Here is a 17,038-nt window from a genome sequence, read left to right as displayed (position 1 = left end):
AGTATATCTATGGTGTAATAGGCACTGTGTAACGGAGAGGCGCTCAGTATATCTATGGTGTAACAGGCACTGTGTAAAGGAGGGGCGCTCGGTATATCTATGGTGTAATAGGCACTGTGTAAAGGAGGGGTGCTCAGTATATCTATGGTGTAATAGGCACTGTGTAAAGGAGGGGTGCTCAGTATATCTATGGTGTAATAGGCACTGTGTAAAGGAGGGGTGCTCAGTATATCTATGGTGTAACAGGCACTGTGTAAAGGAGGGGTGCTCAGTATATCTATGGTGTAATAAGCACTGTGTAACGGAGGGGCGCTCAGTATATCTATGGTGTAATAGGCACTGTGTAAAGGAGGGGTGCTCAGTATATCTATGGTGTAATAAGCACTGTGTAAAGGAGGGGTGCTCGGTATATCTATGGTGTAATAGGCACTGTGTAACGGAGGGGCGCTCAGTATATCTATGGTGTAATAAGCACTGTGTAAAGGAGGGGTGCTCGGTATATCTATGGTGTAACAAGCACTGTGTAACGGAGGGGCGCTCAGTATATCTATGGTGTAATAGGCACTGTGTAAAGGAGGGGTGCTCAGTATATCTATGGTGTAATAGGCACTGTGTAAAGGAGGGGTGCTCAGTATATCTATGGTGTAATAGGCACTGTGTAAAGGAGGGGTGCTCAGTATATCTATGGTGTAATAGGCACTGTGTAACGGAGGGGCGCTCAGTATATCTATGGTGTAATAAGCACTGTGTAACGGAGGGGTGCTCAGTATATCTATGGTGTAACAGGCACTGTGTAAAGGAGGGGTGCTCAGTATATCTATGGTGTAATAAGCACTGTGTAAAGGAGGGGTGCTCAGTATATCTATGGTGTAATAGGCACTGTGTAAAGGAGGGGTGCTCAGTATATCTATGGTGTAATAGGCACTGTGTAACGGAGGGGCGCTCAGTATATCTATGGTGTAACAAGCACTGTGTAACGGAGGGGCGCTCAGTATATCTATGGTGTAACAAGCACTGTGTAACGGAGGGGCGCTCAGTATATCTATGGTGTAATAGGCACTGTGTAAAGGAGGGGTGCTCGGTATATCTATGGTGTAACAGGCACTGTGTAAAGGAGGGGTGCTCAGTATAAGGATAATCAGAATAAGTATAAGGATGGAACTGGGGTCCAATAGTGTGTATAACACCAAAGAACTCCCCTATCATGAGGAGAAACTGGCTCAGAGCTGCAGCAGGACCATGGTATAGCTGGCACTGTGTATCAGCAGAAAGCCCAGCAGGACCATGGTATAGCTGGCACTGTGTATCAGCAGAAAGCCCAGCAGGACCATGGTATAGCTGGCAGTTGGTATCAGCAGAAAGCCCAGCAGGACCATGGTATAGCTGGCACTGTGTAGCACAGTGTGGGAGGAGGGTACCTGTGTGCCCGATGTTACTGATGGTTTGGAGTTTGGTGAAGTCACTGTAGTTTGTGAACTGGAACGGTCCCAGGCTGCCATTGTACTGGGCGGAGCTTTCTAGAATGTCTATAGGTGATTGGTGGGATCCATTACAGAAATTCTCTGATGTCCAAGTACTGGGACCTGCGAATGAGACGCCCATTATATACATCTCCATATACCTCCTATAGAATATATATCTCCATATACCTCCTATAGAATATACATCTTCATATACCTCCTATAGAATATACATCTCTATATACCTCCTATAGAATATACATCTCTATATACCTCCTATAGAATATACATCTTCATATACCTCCTATAGATTATACATCTCCATATACCTCCTATAGAATATACATCTCCATATACCTCCTATAGAATATACATCTCTACCCATATACCTCCTATAGAATATACATCTCCATATACCTCCTATAGAATATACATCTCTACCCATATACCTCCTATAGAATATACATCTCCATATACCTCCTATAGAATATACATCTCTACCCATATACCTCCTATAGAATATACATCTTCATATACCTCCTATAGAATATACATCTCCATATACCTCCTATAGAATATATATCTCCATATACCTCCTATAGAATATACATCTTCATATACCTCCTATAGAATATACATCTCCATATACCTCCTATAGAATATACATCTCTATATACCTCCTATAGAATATACATCTTCATATACCTCCTATAGATTATACATCTCCATATACCTCCTATAGAATATACATCTCCATATACCTCCTATAGAATATACATCTCTACCCATATACCTCCTATAGAATATACATCTCCATATACCTCCTATAGAATATACATCTCCATATACCTCCTATAGAATATACATCTCTATATACCTCCTATAGAATATACATCTTCATATACCTCCTATAGATTATACATCTCCATATACCTCCTATAGAATATACATCTCCATATACCTCCTATAGAATATACATCTCTACCCATATACCTCCTATAGAATATACATCTCCATATACCTCCTATAGATTATACATCTCCATATACCTCCTATAGATTATACATCTCCATATACCTCCTATAGAATATATATCTCCATATACCTCCTATAGAATATACATCTCCATATACCTCCTATAGAATATATATCTCCATATACCTCCTATATAATATACATCTTCATCCATATACCTCCCATAGAATATACATATCCATCCATATACCTCCTATAGAATATACATCTTCATATACCTCCTATAGAATATACATCTCTACCCATATACCTCCTATAGAATATACATCTCCATTCATATACCTCCTATAGAATATACATCTTCATATACCTCCTATAGAATATCCATCTCTATTCATATACCTCCTATAGAATATCCATCTCTACCATATACCTCCTATAGAATATACATCTCCATATACCTCCTATAGAATATACATCTCCATATACCTCCTATAGAATATACATCTCCATATACCTCCTATAGAATATACATCTCTACCATATACCTCCTATAGAATATACATCTCTACCATATACCTCCTATAGAATATCCATCTCTACCATATACCTCCTATAGAATATACAGCTCCATATACCTCCTATAGAATATACATCTCCATATACCTCCTATAGAATATACATCTCCATATACCTCCTATAGAATATCCATCTCCATTCATATACCTCCTATAGAATATCCATCTCTATTCATAGAAGTCCTATAGAATATACATCTCCATTCATATACCTCCTATAGAATATACATCTTCATCCATATACCTCCTATAGAATATACATCTCCATATACCTTCTATAGAATATACATCTCTACCCATATACCTCCTACAGAATATACATATCCATCCATATACCTCCTATAGAATATACATCTCTACCCATATACCTCCTATAGAATATACATATCCATCCATATACCTCCTATAGAATATACATCTCTACCCATATACCTCCTATAGAATATACATCTCCATATACCTCCTATAGAATATACATCTCTACCCATATACCTCCTATAGAATATACATCTCCATTCATATACCTCCTATAGAATATACATCTCTACCCATATACCTCCTATAGAATATACATCTCCATTCATATACCTCCTATAGAATATACATCTCCATCCATATACCTCCTATAGAATATACATCTCTACCCATATACCTCCTATAGAATATACATATCCATCCATATACCTCCTATAGAATATACATCTCTACCCATATACCTCCTATAGAATATACATCTCCATTCATATACCTCCTATAGAATATACATCTCTACCCATATACCTCCTATAGAATATACATCTCTACCCATATACCTCCTATAGAATATACATCTCCATTCATATACCTCCTATAGAATATACATCTCCATCCATATACCTCCTATAGAATATACATCTCTACCCATATACCTCCTATAGAATATACATATCCATCCATATACCTCCTATAGAATATACATCTCTACCCATATACCTCCTATAGAATATACATCTCCATTCATATACCTCCTATAGAATATACATCTCTACCCATATACCTCCTATAGAATATACATCTCTACCCATATACCTCCTATAGAATATACATCTCTACCCATATACCTCCTATAGAATATACATCTCTACCCATATACCTCCTATAGAATATACATCTCCATTCATATACCTCCTATAGAATATACATCTCTACCATATACCTCCTATAGAATATACATCTCTACCATATACCTCCTATAGAATATACATCTCTACCATATACCTCCTATAGAATATACATCTCTATTCATATACCTCCTATAGATCATGTATATAGACTGTATTTTATGGTATATATTATATTTTAGGTGGACGCAGAGACTCACCGCAGGACGGCTCGGTGTAACACCAATCTGAGGAGAAGAATGAAGATGATGAGAAGAAGGAAGTCTCACATGTTATGTAAGGTCATTCAGATCAATAGACAAAGTCATATCTCAGGGACAAGGACTAATCTTCTACATGAGGTATTGATGAGGGAAGAGATGGGAGTATTGATTACCAGGAATTGGGTATTGCAGTATTACCTTCTCTGGATGGAGAAAGACAAAAAGCCAGCAGGAACATCTGGAAATGTGACGCCATAGTCCTCCAGCCTGGAAGAAAGGAGCTATTACACACAATTCCGATCACACTGGAACCTTCTTCCATGTCTGCTGAACCCTTCCTTACCATAAAGATGAGTGTCAGCTACATGTGCCATGGAATATACCCACCAGAACCTTCTTCACCCTCTAATAGACCCTTCCTTACCATAAAGAGGAATGCCGACTGCAGGAACCATGGAATATACCCACCAGAACCTTCTTCATCCTCTAATAGACCCTTCCTTACCATAAAGAGGAATGCTGACTGCAGGAACCATGGAATATACTCACCAGAACCTTCTTCCTTGTCTGCTGAACCCTTCCTTAGCATAAAGAGGAATGCCGACTGCAGGTACCATGGAATATACCCACCAGAACCTTCTTCACCATCCACTGAGCCCTTCCTTACTATAAAGATGAGCGCCAGCTACATGTGCCATGGAATATACCCACCAGAACCTTCTCACCCTCTAATGAACCCTTCCTTACCATAAAGATGAGTGTCAGCTACATGTGCCATGGAATATACTCACCAGAACCTTCTTCACCCTCTAATGACCCCTTCCTTATCATAAAGATAAGTGCCAGCTATGTGTACCATAGAATGTATCCAACAGAACCTTCTTCACCATGCAGTGACCCCTTCCTTACCATAAAGATGAGTGTCAACCATGGAATATACTCACCAGAACCTTCTTCAACCTCTAGATGAGTGTCAACTACATGTACCATGGAATACACTCACCAGAATCTTCTTCACCCTCAAATGAGCCTTTCCTTACCATAAAGATGAGTACTAGCTATATGTACAATGGAATGTAACTATCCAGTAGAACCTTCTTCACCATCCACTGAGCCCTTCCTTACCATAAAGATGAGTGCTAACTATGTGTACCATGCAATTTACCCACCAGAACCTTCTTTACCTTCCAACGAGCCATTCCATACCATAAAGATGAGTGCCAGCTATGTGTACCATGGAATATACCTACCAGAACCTTCTTCACCTTTCACTGAGCCCTTCCTTACCATAAAAAAGAGTGCCGACTATGTTTACCATGGAATGTATCCACCAAATCCTTCTTCACCCTCCAGTGAGCCCTTTTTTACCATAAAGATAAGTGCCAGCTACATGTACCATGGAATATACCTACCAGAACCTTCTTCACCATCCACTGAGCCCTTTCTTACCATAAAGATGAGTGCCAACTAGATGTACCATGGAATATGCCCACAAGATCCTTCTTCACGCTCCAATGAGCCCTTCCTTGCCTTAAAAATGAATGCCAGCTGCATGTACCATGGAATGTATCCAACAAAACCTTCTTCACCATCCAATGAGCCCTTCCATACCAGAAAGATGGCTATGTGTACCATGGTATATACTTACCAGAACCTTCTTCACCATCCACTGAGCCCTTCCTTACTATAAAGAAACTATGTGCACCATGGAATATACCCACCAGAACCTTCTTTACCATCCAGTGAGCCCTTTTTTACCATAAAGATGAGTGCCAGCTACGTGTACCATGGAATATACCCACCAGAACCTTCTTCACCATCCACTGAGCCCTTCCTTACTATAAAGAAACTATGTGCACCATGGAATATACCCACCAGAACCTTCTTTACCATCCAGTGAGCCCTTTTTTACCATAAAGATGAGTGCCAGCTACGTGTACCATGGAATATACCCACCAGAACCTTCTTCACCATCCTCTGAACGCTTCCTTTCCATTGTAGCACCCTCCTAGTCAGCTGCTGGATTGCAGACATAGTTTTGGCTTTCTCTGCTTAACAGAAAAGCAGCAGGTAAAGTATTTGTTCTCTCTGCTTATCAGAGAGCTGGATCTGCTAGTTAGGCCTGCTCAGTGTGTCCATTGTGTATTCATGTGGGCTGAAGGAGTGTCCCCACTGTATCCAATGAAGAGGTACATTGGACAGTGGAGGAAACCCAGCCAATGATGCACAGGCGTTTGTAACTGTCCCAGTGGGTTGGCACAGACAAGAGGTGCATCCTGGGATAGTGGATAAAAGTCAAGGGCACATGAGGCAGAGGGACTTTGGGCAGGAAGCCAGGAATATACCCACCAAAACCTTCCTCACCATCCAATGAGTACTTCTTTACCATGAAGATGAGTGCCAGCTACATGTACCATGGAATAAACCCACCAGAACCTTCTTCACCATCCAATGAGCCCTTCCTTACCATAAAGAGGAGTGCCAGCTTAATGCACCATGGAATATACCCACCAGAACCTTCTTCACCATCCAATGAGCCCTTCCTTGCCATAAAGAGGAGTGCCAGCTTAATGCACCATGGAATAAACCCACCAGAACCTTCTTCACCATCCAATGAGCCTTTCCTTGCCATAAAGATGAGTGCCAGCTTAATGCACCATGGAATAAACCCACCAGAACCTTCTTCACCATCCAATGAGCCCTTCCTTACCATAAAGCGGAGTGACAGCTACATGTACCATGGAATAAACCCACCAGAACCTTCTTCACCATCCAATGAGCCCTTCCTTACCATAAAGAGGAGTGCCAGCTTAATGCACCATGGAATAAACCCACCAGAACCTTCTTCACCATCCAATGAGCCTTTCCTTGCCATAAAGATGAGTGCCAGCTTAATGCACCATGGAATAAACCCACCAGAACCTTCTTCACCATCCAATGAGCCCTTCCTTACCATAAAGCGGAGTGACAGCTACATGTACCATGGAATAAACCCACCAGAACCTTCTTCACCATCCAATGAGCCCTTCCTTACCATAAAGAGGAGTGCCAGCTTAATGCACCATGGAATATACCCACCAGAACCTTCTTCACCATCCAATGAGCCCTTCCTTGCCATAAAGCGGAGTGCCAGCTTAATGCACCATGGAATTTACCATGAAGTGTCAGCTAAGCCCAGGAGATTAATGACCAAGAAGCTAATATATGCCAATCCCCAGCTTAGCAGAAATATTGGCAGCTGCTGGCTAGTGATGGGCCAATCAGCCCAGGTCCAACTTCCACACAGTTACATAGTTGGTCCAGTTCAATCCCCCACCCCTCCTCCTCTCTCCCCTCCCCCTCTTCCCCCAAGAGTTTTGTAAAGTGGTAGAATTATACTTTTATCTCCAGAGCAAACCCCCTCTTTAATATACAGTAGGATAATAGTCTTCCTTGGTTGCTGCAGCTTGGCATTGCATGCTGTTGCTGAGTTTGTCATCTCCTCAGACCCTCAGATCCTTCTCCATTCTCAGTTACCCCGAGGATCTGCCCCCTAGGGTGTAACCTACATTAATTTACATTTTCCTACATTAAACCTCATTTGTCATAAAGCTTCCACCTCTCTGTTCTATCGAGGTCTTCCTGTAAAGTTGCTAAGCTGGGCACTGCCATGGGTGACATAACAGTGTACAGAGGGGGAGCAACTTTTCATGGGAAACCAATCACTCGCATGGGTGACATGTACCAATGGGAGGGTCTAATTATGGGAAGGCAGGCATTGCCATGGGGGGACATGTACCAATGTACAGCAGGGGAGGGTCTAGTCATGGGAAAGCAGGCACTGCCATGGAGGACATGTACCAATGTACAGCGGGGGAGGGTCTATTCATAGGAAGGTGGGCACTGCCATGGGGGGACATGTACCAATATACAGCGGGAGGGGGTCTATTCATGGGAAGATAGGCACTGCCATGGAGGACATGTACCAATGTACAATGAGGAGAGTCTATTCATGGGAAAGCCTGCACTGCCATGGAGGATATTTACCAATGTAAAGTGGAGGAGAGCCTATTCATGGGAAGGTGGGCACTGCCATGTGGGACATGTACCAATATACAGCAGGGGGAGGGTCTATTCATGGGAAAGCAGGCACTGCCATGGGGGACATGTACCAAAGTACAGCAGGGGAGGGTCTATTCATGGGAAGGCTGGCACTGCCATGGAGGACATGTACCAATATACAGCAGAGGGAGGGTCTATTCATGAGAAGGCAGGCACTGCCATGGGGGACATGTACCAAAGTACAGCAGGGGAGGGTCTATTCATGGGAAGGCAGGCACTGCCATGGGGGACATGTACCAAAGTACAGCAGGGGGAGGGTCTATTCATGAGAAGGCAGGCACTGCCATGGGGGACATGTACCAAAGTACAGCAGGGGAGGGTCTATTCATGTGAAGGTAGGCAATGCCATGGGGGACATGTACCAATGTACAATGAGGAGAGTCTATTCATGGGAAAGACTGCACTGCCATGGAGGACATTTACCAATGTAAAGTGGAGGAGGGTCTATTCATGGGAAGGTGGGCACTGCCATGGAGGACATGTACCAATATACAGCAGGGGGAGGGTCTATTCATGGGAAGGCAGGTATTGCCATGGAGGACATGTACCAATGTACAACAAGGAGGGTCTATTCATGGGAAGGCAGGCACTGCTATGGAGGACATGTACCAATGTACAATGAGGAGAGTCTATTCATGGGGAGGCAGGTATTGCCATGGAGGACATGTACCAATGTACAACAAGGAGGGTCTATTCATGGGAAGGCAGGCACTGCTATGGAGGACATGTACCAATGTACAATGAGGAGGGTCTATTCATGGGGAGGCAGGCACTGCTATGGAGGACATATACCAATGTACAATGAGGAGGGTCTATTCATGGGGAGGCAGGCACTGCTATGGAGGACATGTACCAATGTACAATGAGGAGGGTCTATTCATGGGAAGGCTGGCACTGCCATGGGGACATGTACCAAAGTACAGCAGGGGATGGTCTATTCATGGGAAGGCAGGAACTGCCATGGGGGACATGTACCAATATACAGCGGGGGGGGGGGTCTATTCATGGGAAGGCAGGCACTGCCATTGGGGACATGTACCAATGTACAGTGGGGAGGGTCTATTCATGGGAAGGCAGGCACTGCCATGGGGGACAATTAGCAATGTTCCACTATTCTTTCTCTTTTACTCTCTATTTCCCATGATGTCTCCCTTCTCATACAAAGCATATTATTACTACCTGTGCTTTCCCCCCTCCCCCCACTTCTCTTATAGACAAGATAATAATACTCTCTATTATCTTTGATGACCAAAGGTCTGCACTTGAGGGCTAAGAATATGCATCATACATACTAGGGGGAGTACAAGGATCTGGAGAAGGATCTGGGGGGAGTCAATGGCGGAGAAGGATCTGGGGAAATCAATGGTGGAGAAGAACCTGGGGGAGTCAATGAGAAGGATCTGGGGGGAGTCAATAGGGGAGAAGGATCTGGGGGAGTTAATGGTGGAGAAGTATCTAGGGGGAATCAATGATTGAGAACAATTTGGGGGAGTCAATGGTGGAGAAGGATCTGGGAGAATCAATGGTGGAGAAGGATCTGGGGGAGTCAATGGTGGAGAAGGATCTGGGGGAATCAATGGTGAAGGATCTTAGGGAACCAATGGTGAAGAATCTAAGGGTGTCAATGATGGAAAAGGATCTTGGGTAATCAATGGTGGAGAAGGATCTGGGAGAGTCAATGGTGGAGAAGGATCTGGGGATGACAATGGTGGAGAAGGATCTGGGGAAATCAATGGTGAAGAAGGATCTGGGGGAAACAATGGTGGAGAAGGGTCTGGGGGGAAACAATGGTGGAGAAGGATCTGGGGGAAACAATGGTGGAGAAGGATCTGGGGGAGTCAATGATGTAGGATCTGGGGAGTCAATGGTGGAGAAGGATATGGGGGAAGACAATGGCGGAGAAGGATCCGGTGGAGACAATGGTGCAGAAGGACCTGGGGAAGTCAATGGTGGAGAAGGATCTGGGGGAGTCAATCGGGGTTATATCATCTGTGGGAATCAATGGGGGAGAAGGATCTGGGGGAGTCAATGGTTGAGAAGGATCTGGGGGAGTTAATGGTGGAGAAGGATCTGGTGGAGTCAATGGTTGAGAAGGATCTGGGGGAGTTAATGGTGGAGAAGGATCTGGGGGAATCAATGGTGGAGAAGAATTTGGGGGAGTCAATAGTGGAGAAGGATCTGGGGGAATCAATGGTGGAGAAGGATCTGGGAGAGTAAATGGTGTAGAAGGATCTGGGGATGACAATGGTGAAAAAGGATCTGGGGGAATCAATGGTGGAGAAGGATCTGGGTGAAACAATGGTGGAGAAGAATCTGGGGGAGTCAATGGGGGAGAAGGATCTGGGGGAGCCAATGATGGAGGATCCGAGGAGTCAATGGTGGAGAATGATCTGGGGGAAGACAATGGTGGAGAAGGATTCGGTGGAGACAATGGTGGAAAAGGACCCGGGGGAGTCAATGGTGGAGAAGGATCTGGGGGAGTCAATGAGGGTCAAGGATCTGGGGGAGTCAATGGGGGGAGAAGGATCTGGGTGTTCTGGTAGATCATAAGCTTAATAATAGTATGAAATGGCAAGGTGCGGTATCCTTTCTTGTATAATAGAGGTATGGACTCCAGAGAGAGAGAGATATCTGTAGAAATCATTAGTAAGACCTGATCTGGAATATGCAGTTCAGTTTTGGGCTCCAGTTCTCAGAAAGGATATCAGGGAACTGGAGAAAGTGCACAGAAGGGCAACCAAACTGATAAGAGGCATGGAGGAGCTCAGCTATGAGGAAAGATTAGAGGAACTTAATGTATTCTCTCTGGAGAAGAGGAGATTAAGGGGGCATATGATAACCATGTATCAATACATAAGAGGGGATATGATAACCATGTATCAATACATAAGAGGGGATTTGATCACCATGTATAAATACATAAGGGGGGATATTACCTCTATGTATAAACACATAAGGGGGGATATGATCACCATGTATAAATACATAAGGGGGGATATGATCACCATGTATAAATACATAAGGGGGGATATGATCACCATGTATGTATACATAACGGGGGATATGATCTCCATGTATAAATACATAAGGGGGGATATGATCTCCATGTATAAATACATAAGGGGGGATATGATCACCATGTATCAATACATAAGGGGGGATATGATCTCCATGTATAAATACATAAGGGGGGATATGATCACCATGTATACAGTATCTGACAAAAGTAAGTACACCCCTCACATTTTTGTAAATATTTTATTCTATCTTTTCATGTGACAACTGAAGAAATGACACCGTGCTACAATGTAAAGTAGTGAGTGTACAGCTTGTATAACAGTGTAAATTTACTGTCCCCTCAAAATAACTCAACACACAGCCATTAATGTCTAAACTGCTTGTGATGTAAGTCACTTTGGTTGGGGGGCTTGTGGAACCCAGATTACTTTAGAGAGGTCAGGAAACTCCTTGTCCAGCTTCCCTGGCCCCTCTTAAGTGTAAGTCAAGTCACGCTATGTCTATTAGGGGCACAAGGTGACCAAGAACCCCAGTTGGGTCTGCACTAATCAGACTCGCTGTACAACCACACTGGACTCAGCCTTTCATGTTTTCCCGGTTATCCTGGGTTCTATATATGTGTGGTTTGTGTTGAAATAATAATATTTCTGAACTATATCACTCGGAAAATATATGAAGATAAACAATTTGACTTTTCAGATTGCTAGAATATTGTAGGAGTGTCTCCTAGACCCTTGCTAGATAGTGAGGTGGGGTTTGTTATTGGTAAGTGCCTGTATCCCATTGTTCTATTGTTTCTGTCAGCCTTAAGATCAACCTATTATGGGATGTATATGTGTATGTGGATTGGCTGCTAAGGGGGAGGGGGGGGGTTGTCCCACAGTGTATATCTCTTTGTGCCTGTGTTTGAATAAACAGTTTTATTCTGGTTGACTCCAAAACTGGTACTGTTGAGTTCTTAGGGTAACAATAGCCAGATTCACGGATCTCGTGTTCCAGAGCTTAGGAAGCAGCTTCTTGGCGGAGATACCCAGTCGGGGTGTCCAGAGTCCGTCACATTGGTGGCAAGCGGTGGAATGCTTCCTGCAGTCTGGGACATCCATACCTCCACAGGGGATCCAAGATCAGGACAGCAGACTTTGGTCACCCCAACGGAGATATGGACCTGGCATCAGAGTTTGCGGATCACCCTTACAGTATACCTCAGGACGGTGTCTGCGGATCAATACGTGGAGCTCAGGCAGCATATTCAGATGGACCTTTGGATTTTGGATCTCCAGCTTGCTGGTATATACCAGGGCAAGTGCTTTCCCACCCCAGGGCCATGGATCAGTGACAAACGGGAGTTGTGGATGGCATTCCTGGGACAGTGGCCCCGGGAGCAATAGGTATCTGAGCTGAACAGGCTGGTCCAGCAGGAGATAGAGCTGGACAATCAATATCGGGCTCTGCAATGGCACGCAGAGCAGTAATATTTAGGAGAGACATCAGAATGCTCTCCGGAGGGATATGACTTTGGTCGAGCCTTACAGATGCATTTGTGTTTGGTGATGAAGGGGAACCTACCCTTGAGGACTTGCGAGAATACAGAGAGGCTATGCTCCGTCTCACAGGGGTCTCAGAGCTTAAACCCAATCTAAAACACTTGCTAACAAAAGAACAGCATCTGGAAAGGGCATACAGGAAACTGCTAGAACACGTTCAGCAGCATGCCTATGAGCTGGCAGTGGAAAAACCGGAGATTGCGGTTCCCAAAGCTGAAGTGCTGACAACAGGGCAGAGCTCTGCTAGCCTCTGCCCAGCACCAGTAACATCTTCTGGATTCCACAGACAGAAGATGGTGAATCTCGAACCCCAGACACCACCAGAGACCGGGGATTTAATATACTTTTCTGTTGAGGAGGAACAGCCCGGTGAGCCTCCAGCAGAAGAGCGGACTTCAGAGCATAGCGCTGTTGACCTCTGCCCACAACAATCAACTCCGCAGGAGCTCCAGGAAGAGAATGCAATCGGCACCTCACAATTGCAGTTTGAACTGATATTGGTGGATGGGACTGTGGTATTCACTGACAGAAACCCAGCAGAGGAGCTTGCAATAGGACAGAGTGCTGCTGGCCTCTGCCCTCAACTAACAGAAGATGGATTTCCTGTGGTAGTGGATGGGACTTCAGTTTCCACTAACACAACCCCAGAAAAAGGTCTGGCATTGGGACAGGAGGATGTCAGCCTTTGGTGGGGGGGGGGGGGGCTTGTGGAACCCAGATTGCTTTAGAGAGGTTGGGAAGCTCCTTGTCAAGCTTCTGCGGCCCCTCTTATATGTAAGTCACCCTGTGTCTATTAGGGGCACAGGGTGACCAAGAACCCCAGTTGGGTCTGCACTAATCAGACTCGCTGTACAACCACACCGGACTCAGTCCTTCCTGTTTCCCCGGTTATCTTGGGTTCTATATGTGTGGTTTGTGTTGAAAGAGTGAAGGGCCTCTTTCACTTGGGACAATAATATTTCTGGACAATATCGCTTGGGAAATATATGAAGAGGAACAATTTGGCTTTTCAGATTGTTAGAATATTGTAGGAGTGTCTCATAGACCCTTGCTAGATAGTGAGGTGGGGTAGGGTTTGTTATTGGTAATTACCTGTATCCCATTGTTCTATTGTTTCGGTCTGCATTAAGGTCAACCTATTATGGGATTTATATGTGTATGTGGATTAGCTGCTAAGGGGGAGGGGGGGTTGTCCCACAGTGTATATCTCTTTGTGCCTGTGTTTGAATAAACAGTTTTATTCTGGTTGACTTCAAAACTGGTACTGTTGAGTTCTTGGGGTAACTATAGCCAGATTCACTGATCTCGTGTTCCAGAGCTTAGGAAGCAGCTTCTTGGCGGAGATACCCAGTCGGGGTGTCCGGAGTCTGTCACACCGCTGGCAACTAAAGTGAGTACACCCCTAAGTGAAAATGTCCCAATTGGGCCCAATTAGGCATTTTACCTCCCCGGTGTCATGTGACTCGTTAGTGTTACAAGGTCTCAGGTGTTAATGGGGAGCAGGTGTGTTAAATTTGGTGTTATCGCTCTCACTCTCTCATACTGGTCACAGGAAGTTCAACATGGCACCTCATGTCACTCCCTGAGGATCTGAAAAGAAGAATTGTTGCTCCACATAAAGATGGCCTGGGCTATAAGAAGATTGCCAAGGCCCTAAAACTGAGCTGCAGCACGGTTGGCAAGACCATACAGCTGTATAACAGGACAGGTTCCGCTCAGAACAGGCCTTGCCATGGTCCACCAAAGAAGTTGAGGGCACGTGCTCAGCATCATATCCAGAGGTTGTCTTTGGGAAATAGATGTATGAGTGCTGCCAGCATTGCTGCAGAGGTTGAAGGGGTGGGGGGTCAGCCTGTCAGTGCTCAGACCATACACCGCACACTGCATCAAGTGTGTCTTGCCTACAGTCAAGCATGGTGGTGGGAGTGTCATGGTCTGGGGCTGCATGAGTGCTGCCGGCACTGGGGAGCTACAGTTCATTGAGGGAACCATGAATGCCAACATGTACTGTGACATACTGAAGCAGAGCATGATCCCCTCCCTTCGGAGACTGGGCTGCAGGGCAGAAATCCAACATTTATACTGACCCCAAACACCTCCAAGTCGACCACTGCCTTGCTAAAGAAGCTGAGGGTAAAGGTGATGGACTGGCCAGCATGTCTCCAGATCTAAACCCTATTGACCATCTGTGCGGCATCCTCAAATGGATGGTGGAGGAGTGCAAGGTCTCTAAGATCCACCAGCTCTGTGATGTCGTCATGGAGGAGTGGAAGAGGACTCCAGTGACAACCTGTGAAGCTCTGGTGAACTCCATGCACAAGAGGGTTAAGGCAGTGCTGGAAAATAATGGCGGCCACACAAAATTTTGACACTTTGGGCCCAATTTGGACATTGTCACTTACGGGTGTACTGACTTTTGTTGCCAGCGGTTTAGACATTAATGGCTGTGTGTTGAGTTATTTTGAGGGGACAGTAAATTTACACTGTTATACAAGCTGTACACTCACTACTTTACATTGTAGCAAAGTCTCATTTCTTCAGTGTTGTCACATGAAAAGATAGAATAAAATGTGAGGGGTGTATTTACTTTTGTCAGATACTGTAAATACTTAAAGGGGGGATATGATCACCATGTATCAATACATAAGGGGGGGATATGATCTCCATGTATAAATACATAAGGGGGGGATATGATCACCATGTATAAATACATAAGGGGGATATGATCTCCATGTATAAATACATATGGGGGGGATATGATCTCCATGTATAAATACATAAGGGGGATATGATCTCCATGTATAAATACATAAGGGGGGATATGATCTCCATGTAAAAATACATAAGGGGGATATGATCTCCATGTATAAATACATAAGGGGGGATATGATCTCCATGTAGAAATACATAGGGGGGGGGATATGATCTCCATGTATAAATACATAAGGGGGGGATATGATCTCCATATGTACAGTGCCTTGTGAAAGTATTCGGCCCCCTTGAACTTTGCGACCTTTTGCCACATTTCAGGCTTCAAACATAAAGATATAAAACTGTAATTTTTTGTGAAGAATCAGCAAGTGGGACACAATCATGAAGTGGAATGAAATTTATTGGATATTTCAAACTTTAACAAATAAAAAACTAAAAAATTGGGCGTGCAAAATTATTCAGCCCCTTTACTTTCAGTGCAGCAAACTCTCTCCAGAAGTTCAGTGAGGATCTCTGAATGATCCAATGTTGACCTAAATGACTAATGATGATAAATAGAATCCACCTGTGTATAATCAAGTCTCCGTATAAATGCACCTGCACTGTGATAGTCTCAGAGGTCCGTTTAAAGCGCAGAGAGCATCATGAAGAACAAGGAACACACCAGGCAGGTCCGAGATACTGTTGTGGAGAAGTTTAAAGCCGGATTTGGATACAAAAAGATTTCCCAAGCTTTAAACATCCCAAGGAGCTCTGTGCAAGCGATAATATTGAAATGGAAGGAGTATCAGACCACTGCAAATCTACGAAGACCTGGCCGTCCCTCTAAACTTTCAGCTCATACAAGGAGAAGACTGATCAGAGATGCAGCCAAGAGGCCCATGATCACTCTGGATGAACTGCAGAGATCTACAGCTGAGGTGGGAGACTCTGTCCATAGGACAACAATCAGTCTTATACTGCACAAATCTGCCCTTTATGGAAGAGTGGCAAGAAGAAAGCCATTTCTTAAAGATATCCATAAAAAGTGTCGTTTAAAGTTTGCCACAAGCCACCTGGGAGACACCAAACATGTGGAAGAAGGAGCTCTGCTCAGATGAAACCAAAATCAAACATTTTGGCAACAATGTAAAACGTTATGTTTGGCGTAAAAGCAACACAGCTCATCACCCTGAACACACCATCCCCACTGTGAAACATGGTGGTGGCAGCATCATGGTTTGGGCCTGCTTTTCTTCAGCAGGGACAGGGAAGATGGTTAAAATTGATGGGAAGATGGATGGAGCC

General features: G+C 44.2%; 1 protein-coding gene across 1 annotated transcript in view; it reads right to left on the bottom strand.

Moving 5' to 3' along the window:
- The window catches only part of LOC309557754 (carbonic anhydrase 4-like), a gene marked incomplete at both ends in the record, with an annotated part of 51,948 nt that extends 47,316 nt beyond the window's left edge, over positions 1 to 4,632 (bottom strand). Inside the window, 2 exons of the mRNA XM_082260521.1 lie at positions 1,419 to 1,583; positions 4,575 to 4,632. Of these exons, the coding sequence (XP_082116647.1) occupies positions 1,419 to 1,583; positions 4,575 to 4,632 (223 nt within the window). The remainder of the gene's footprint in view (positions 1 to 1,418; positions 1,584 to 4,574) is intronic.
- Positions 4,633 to 17,038: the final 12,406 nt, after the last annotated feature.

Source organism: Pelophylax lessonae, assembly GCF_965119305.1.
Source record: "Pelophylax lessonae genome assembly, chromosome: 6".
In the NCBI taxonomy this organism is placed as follows: domain Eukaryota; kingdom Metazoa; phylum Chordata; class Amphibia; order Anura; family Ranidae; genus Pelophylax; species Pelophylax lessonae.
This window is presented reverse-complemented; position numbering and strand designations above follow the sequence as displayed.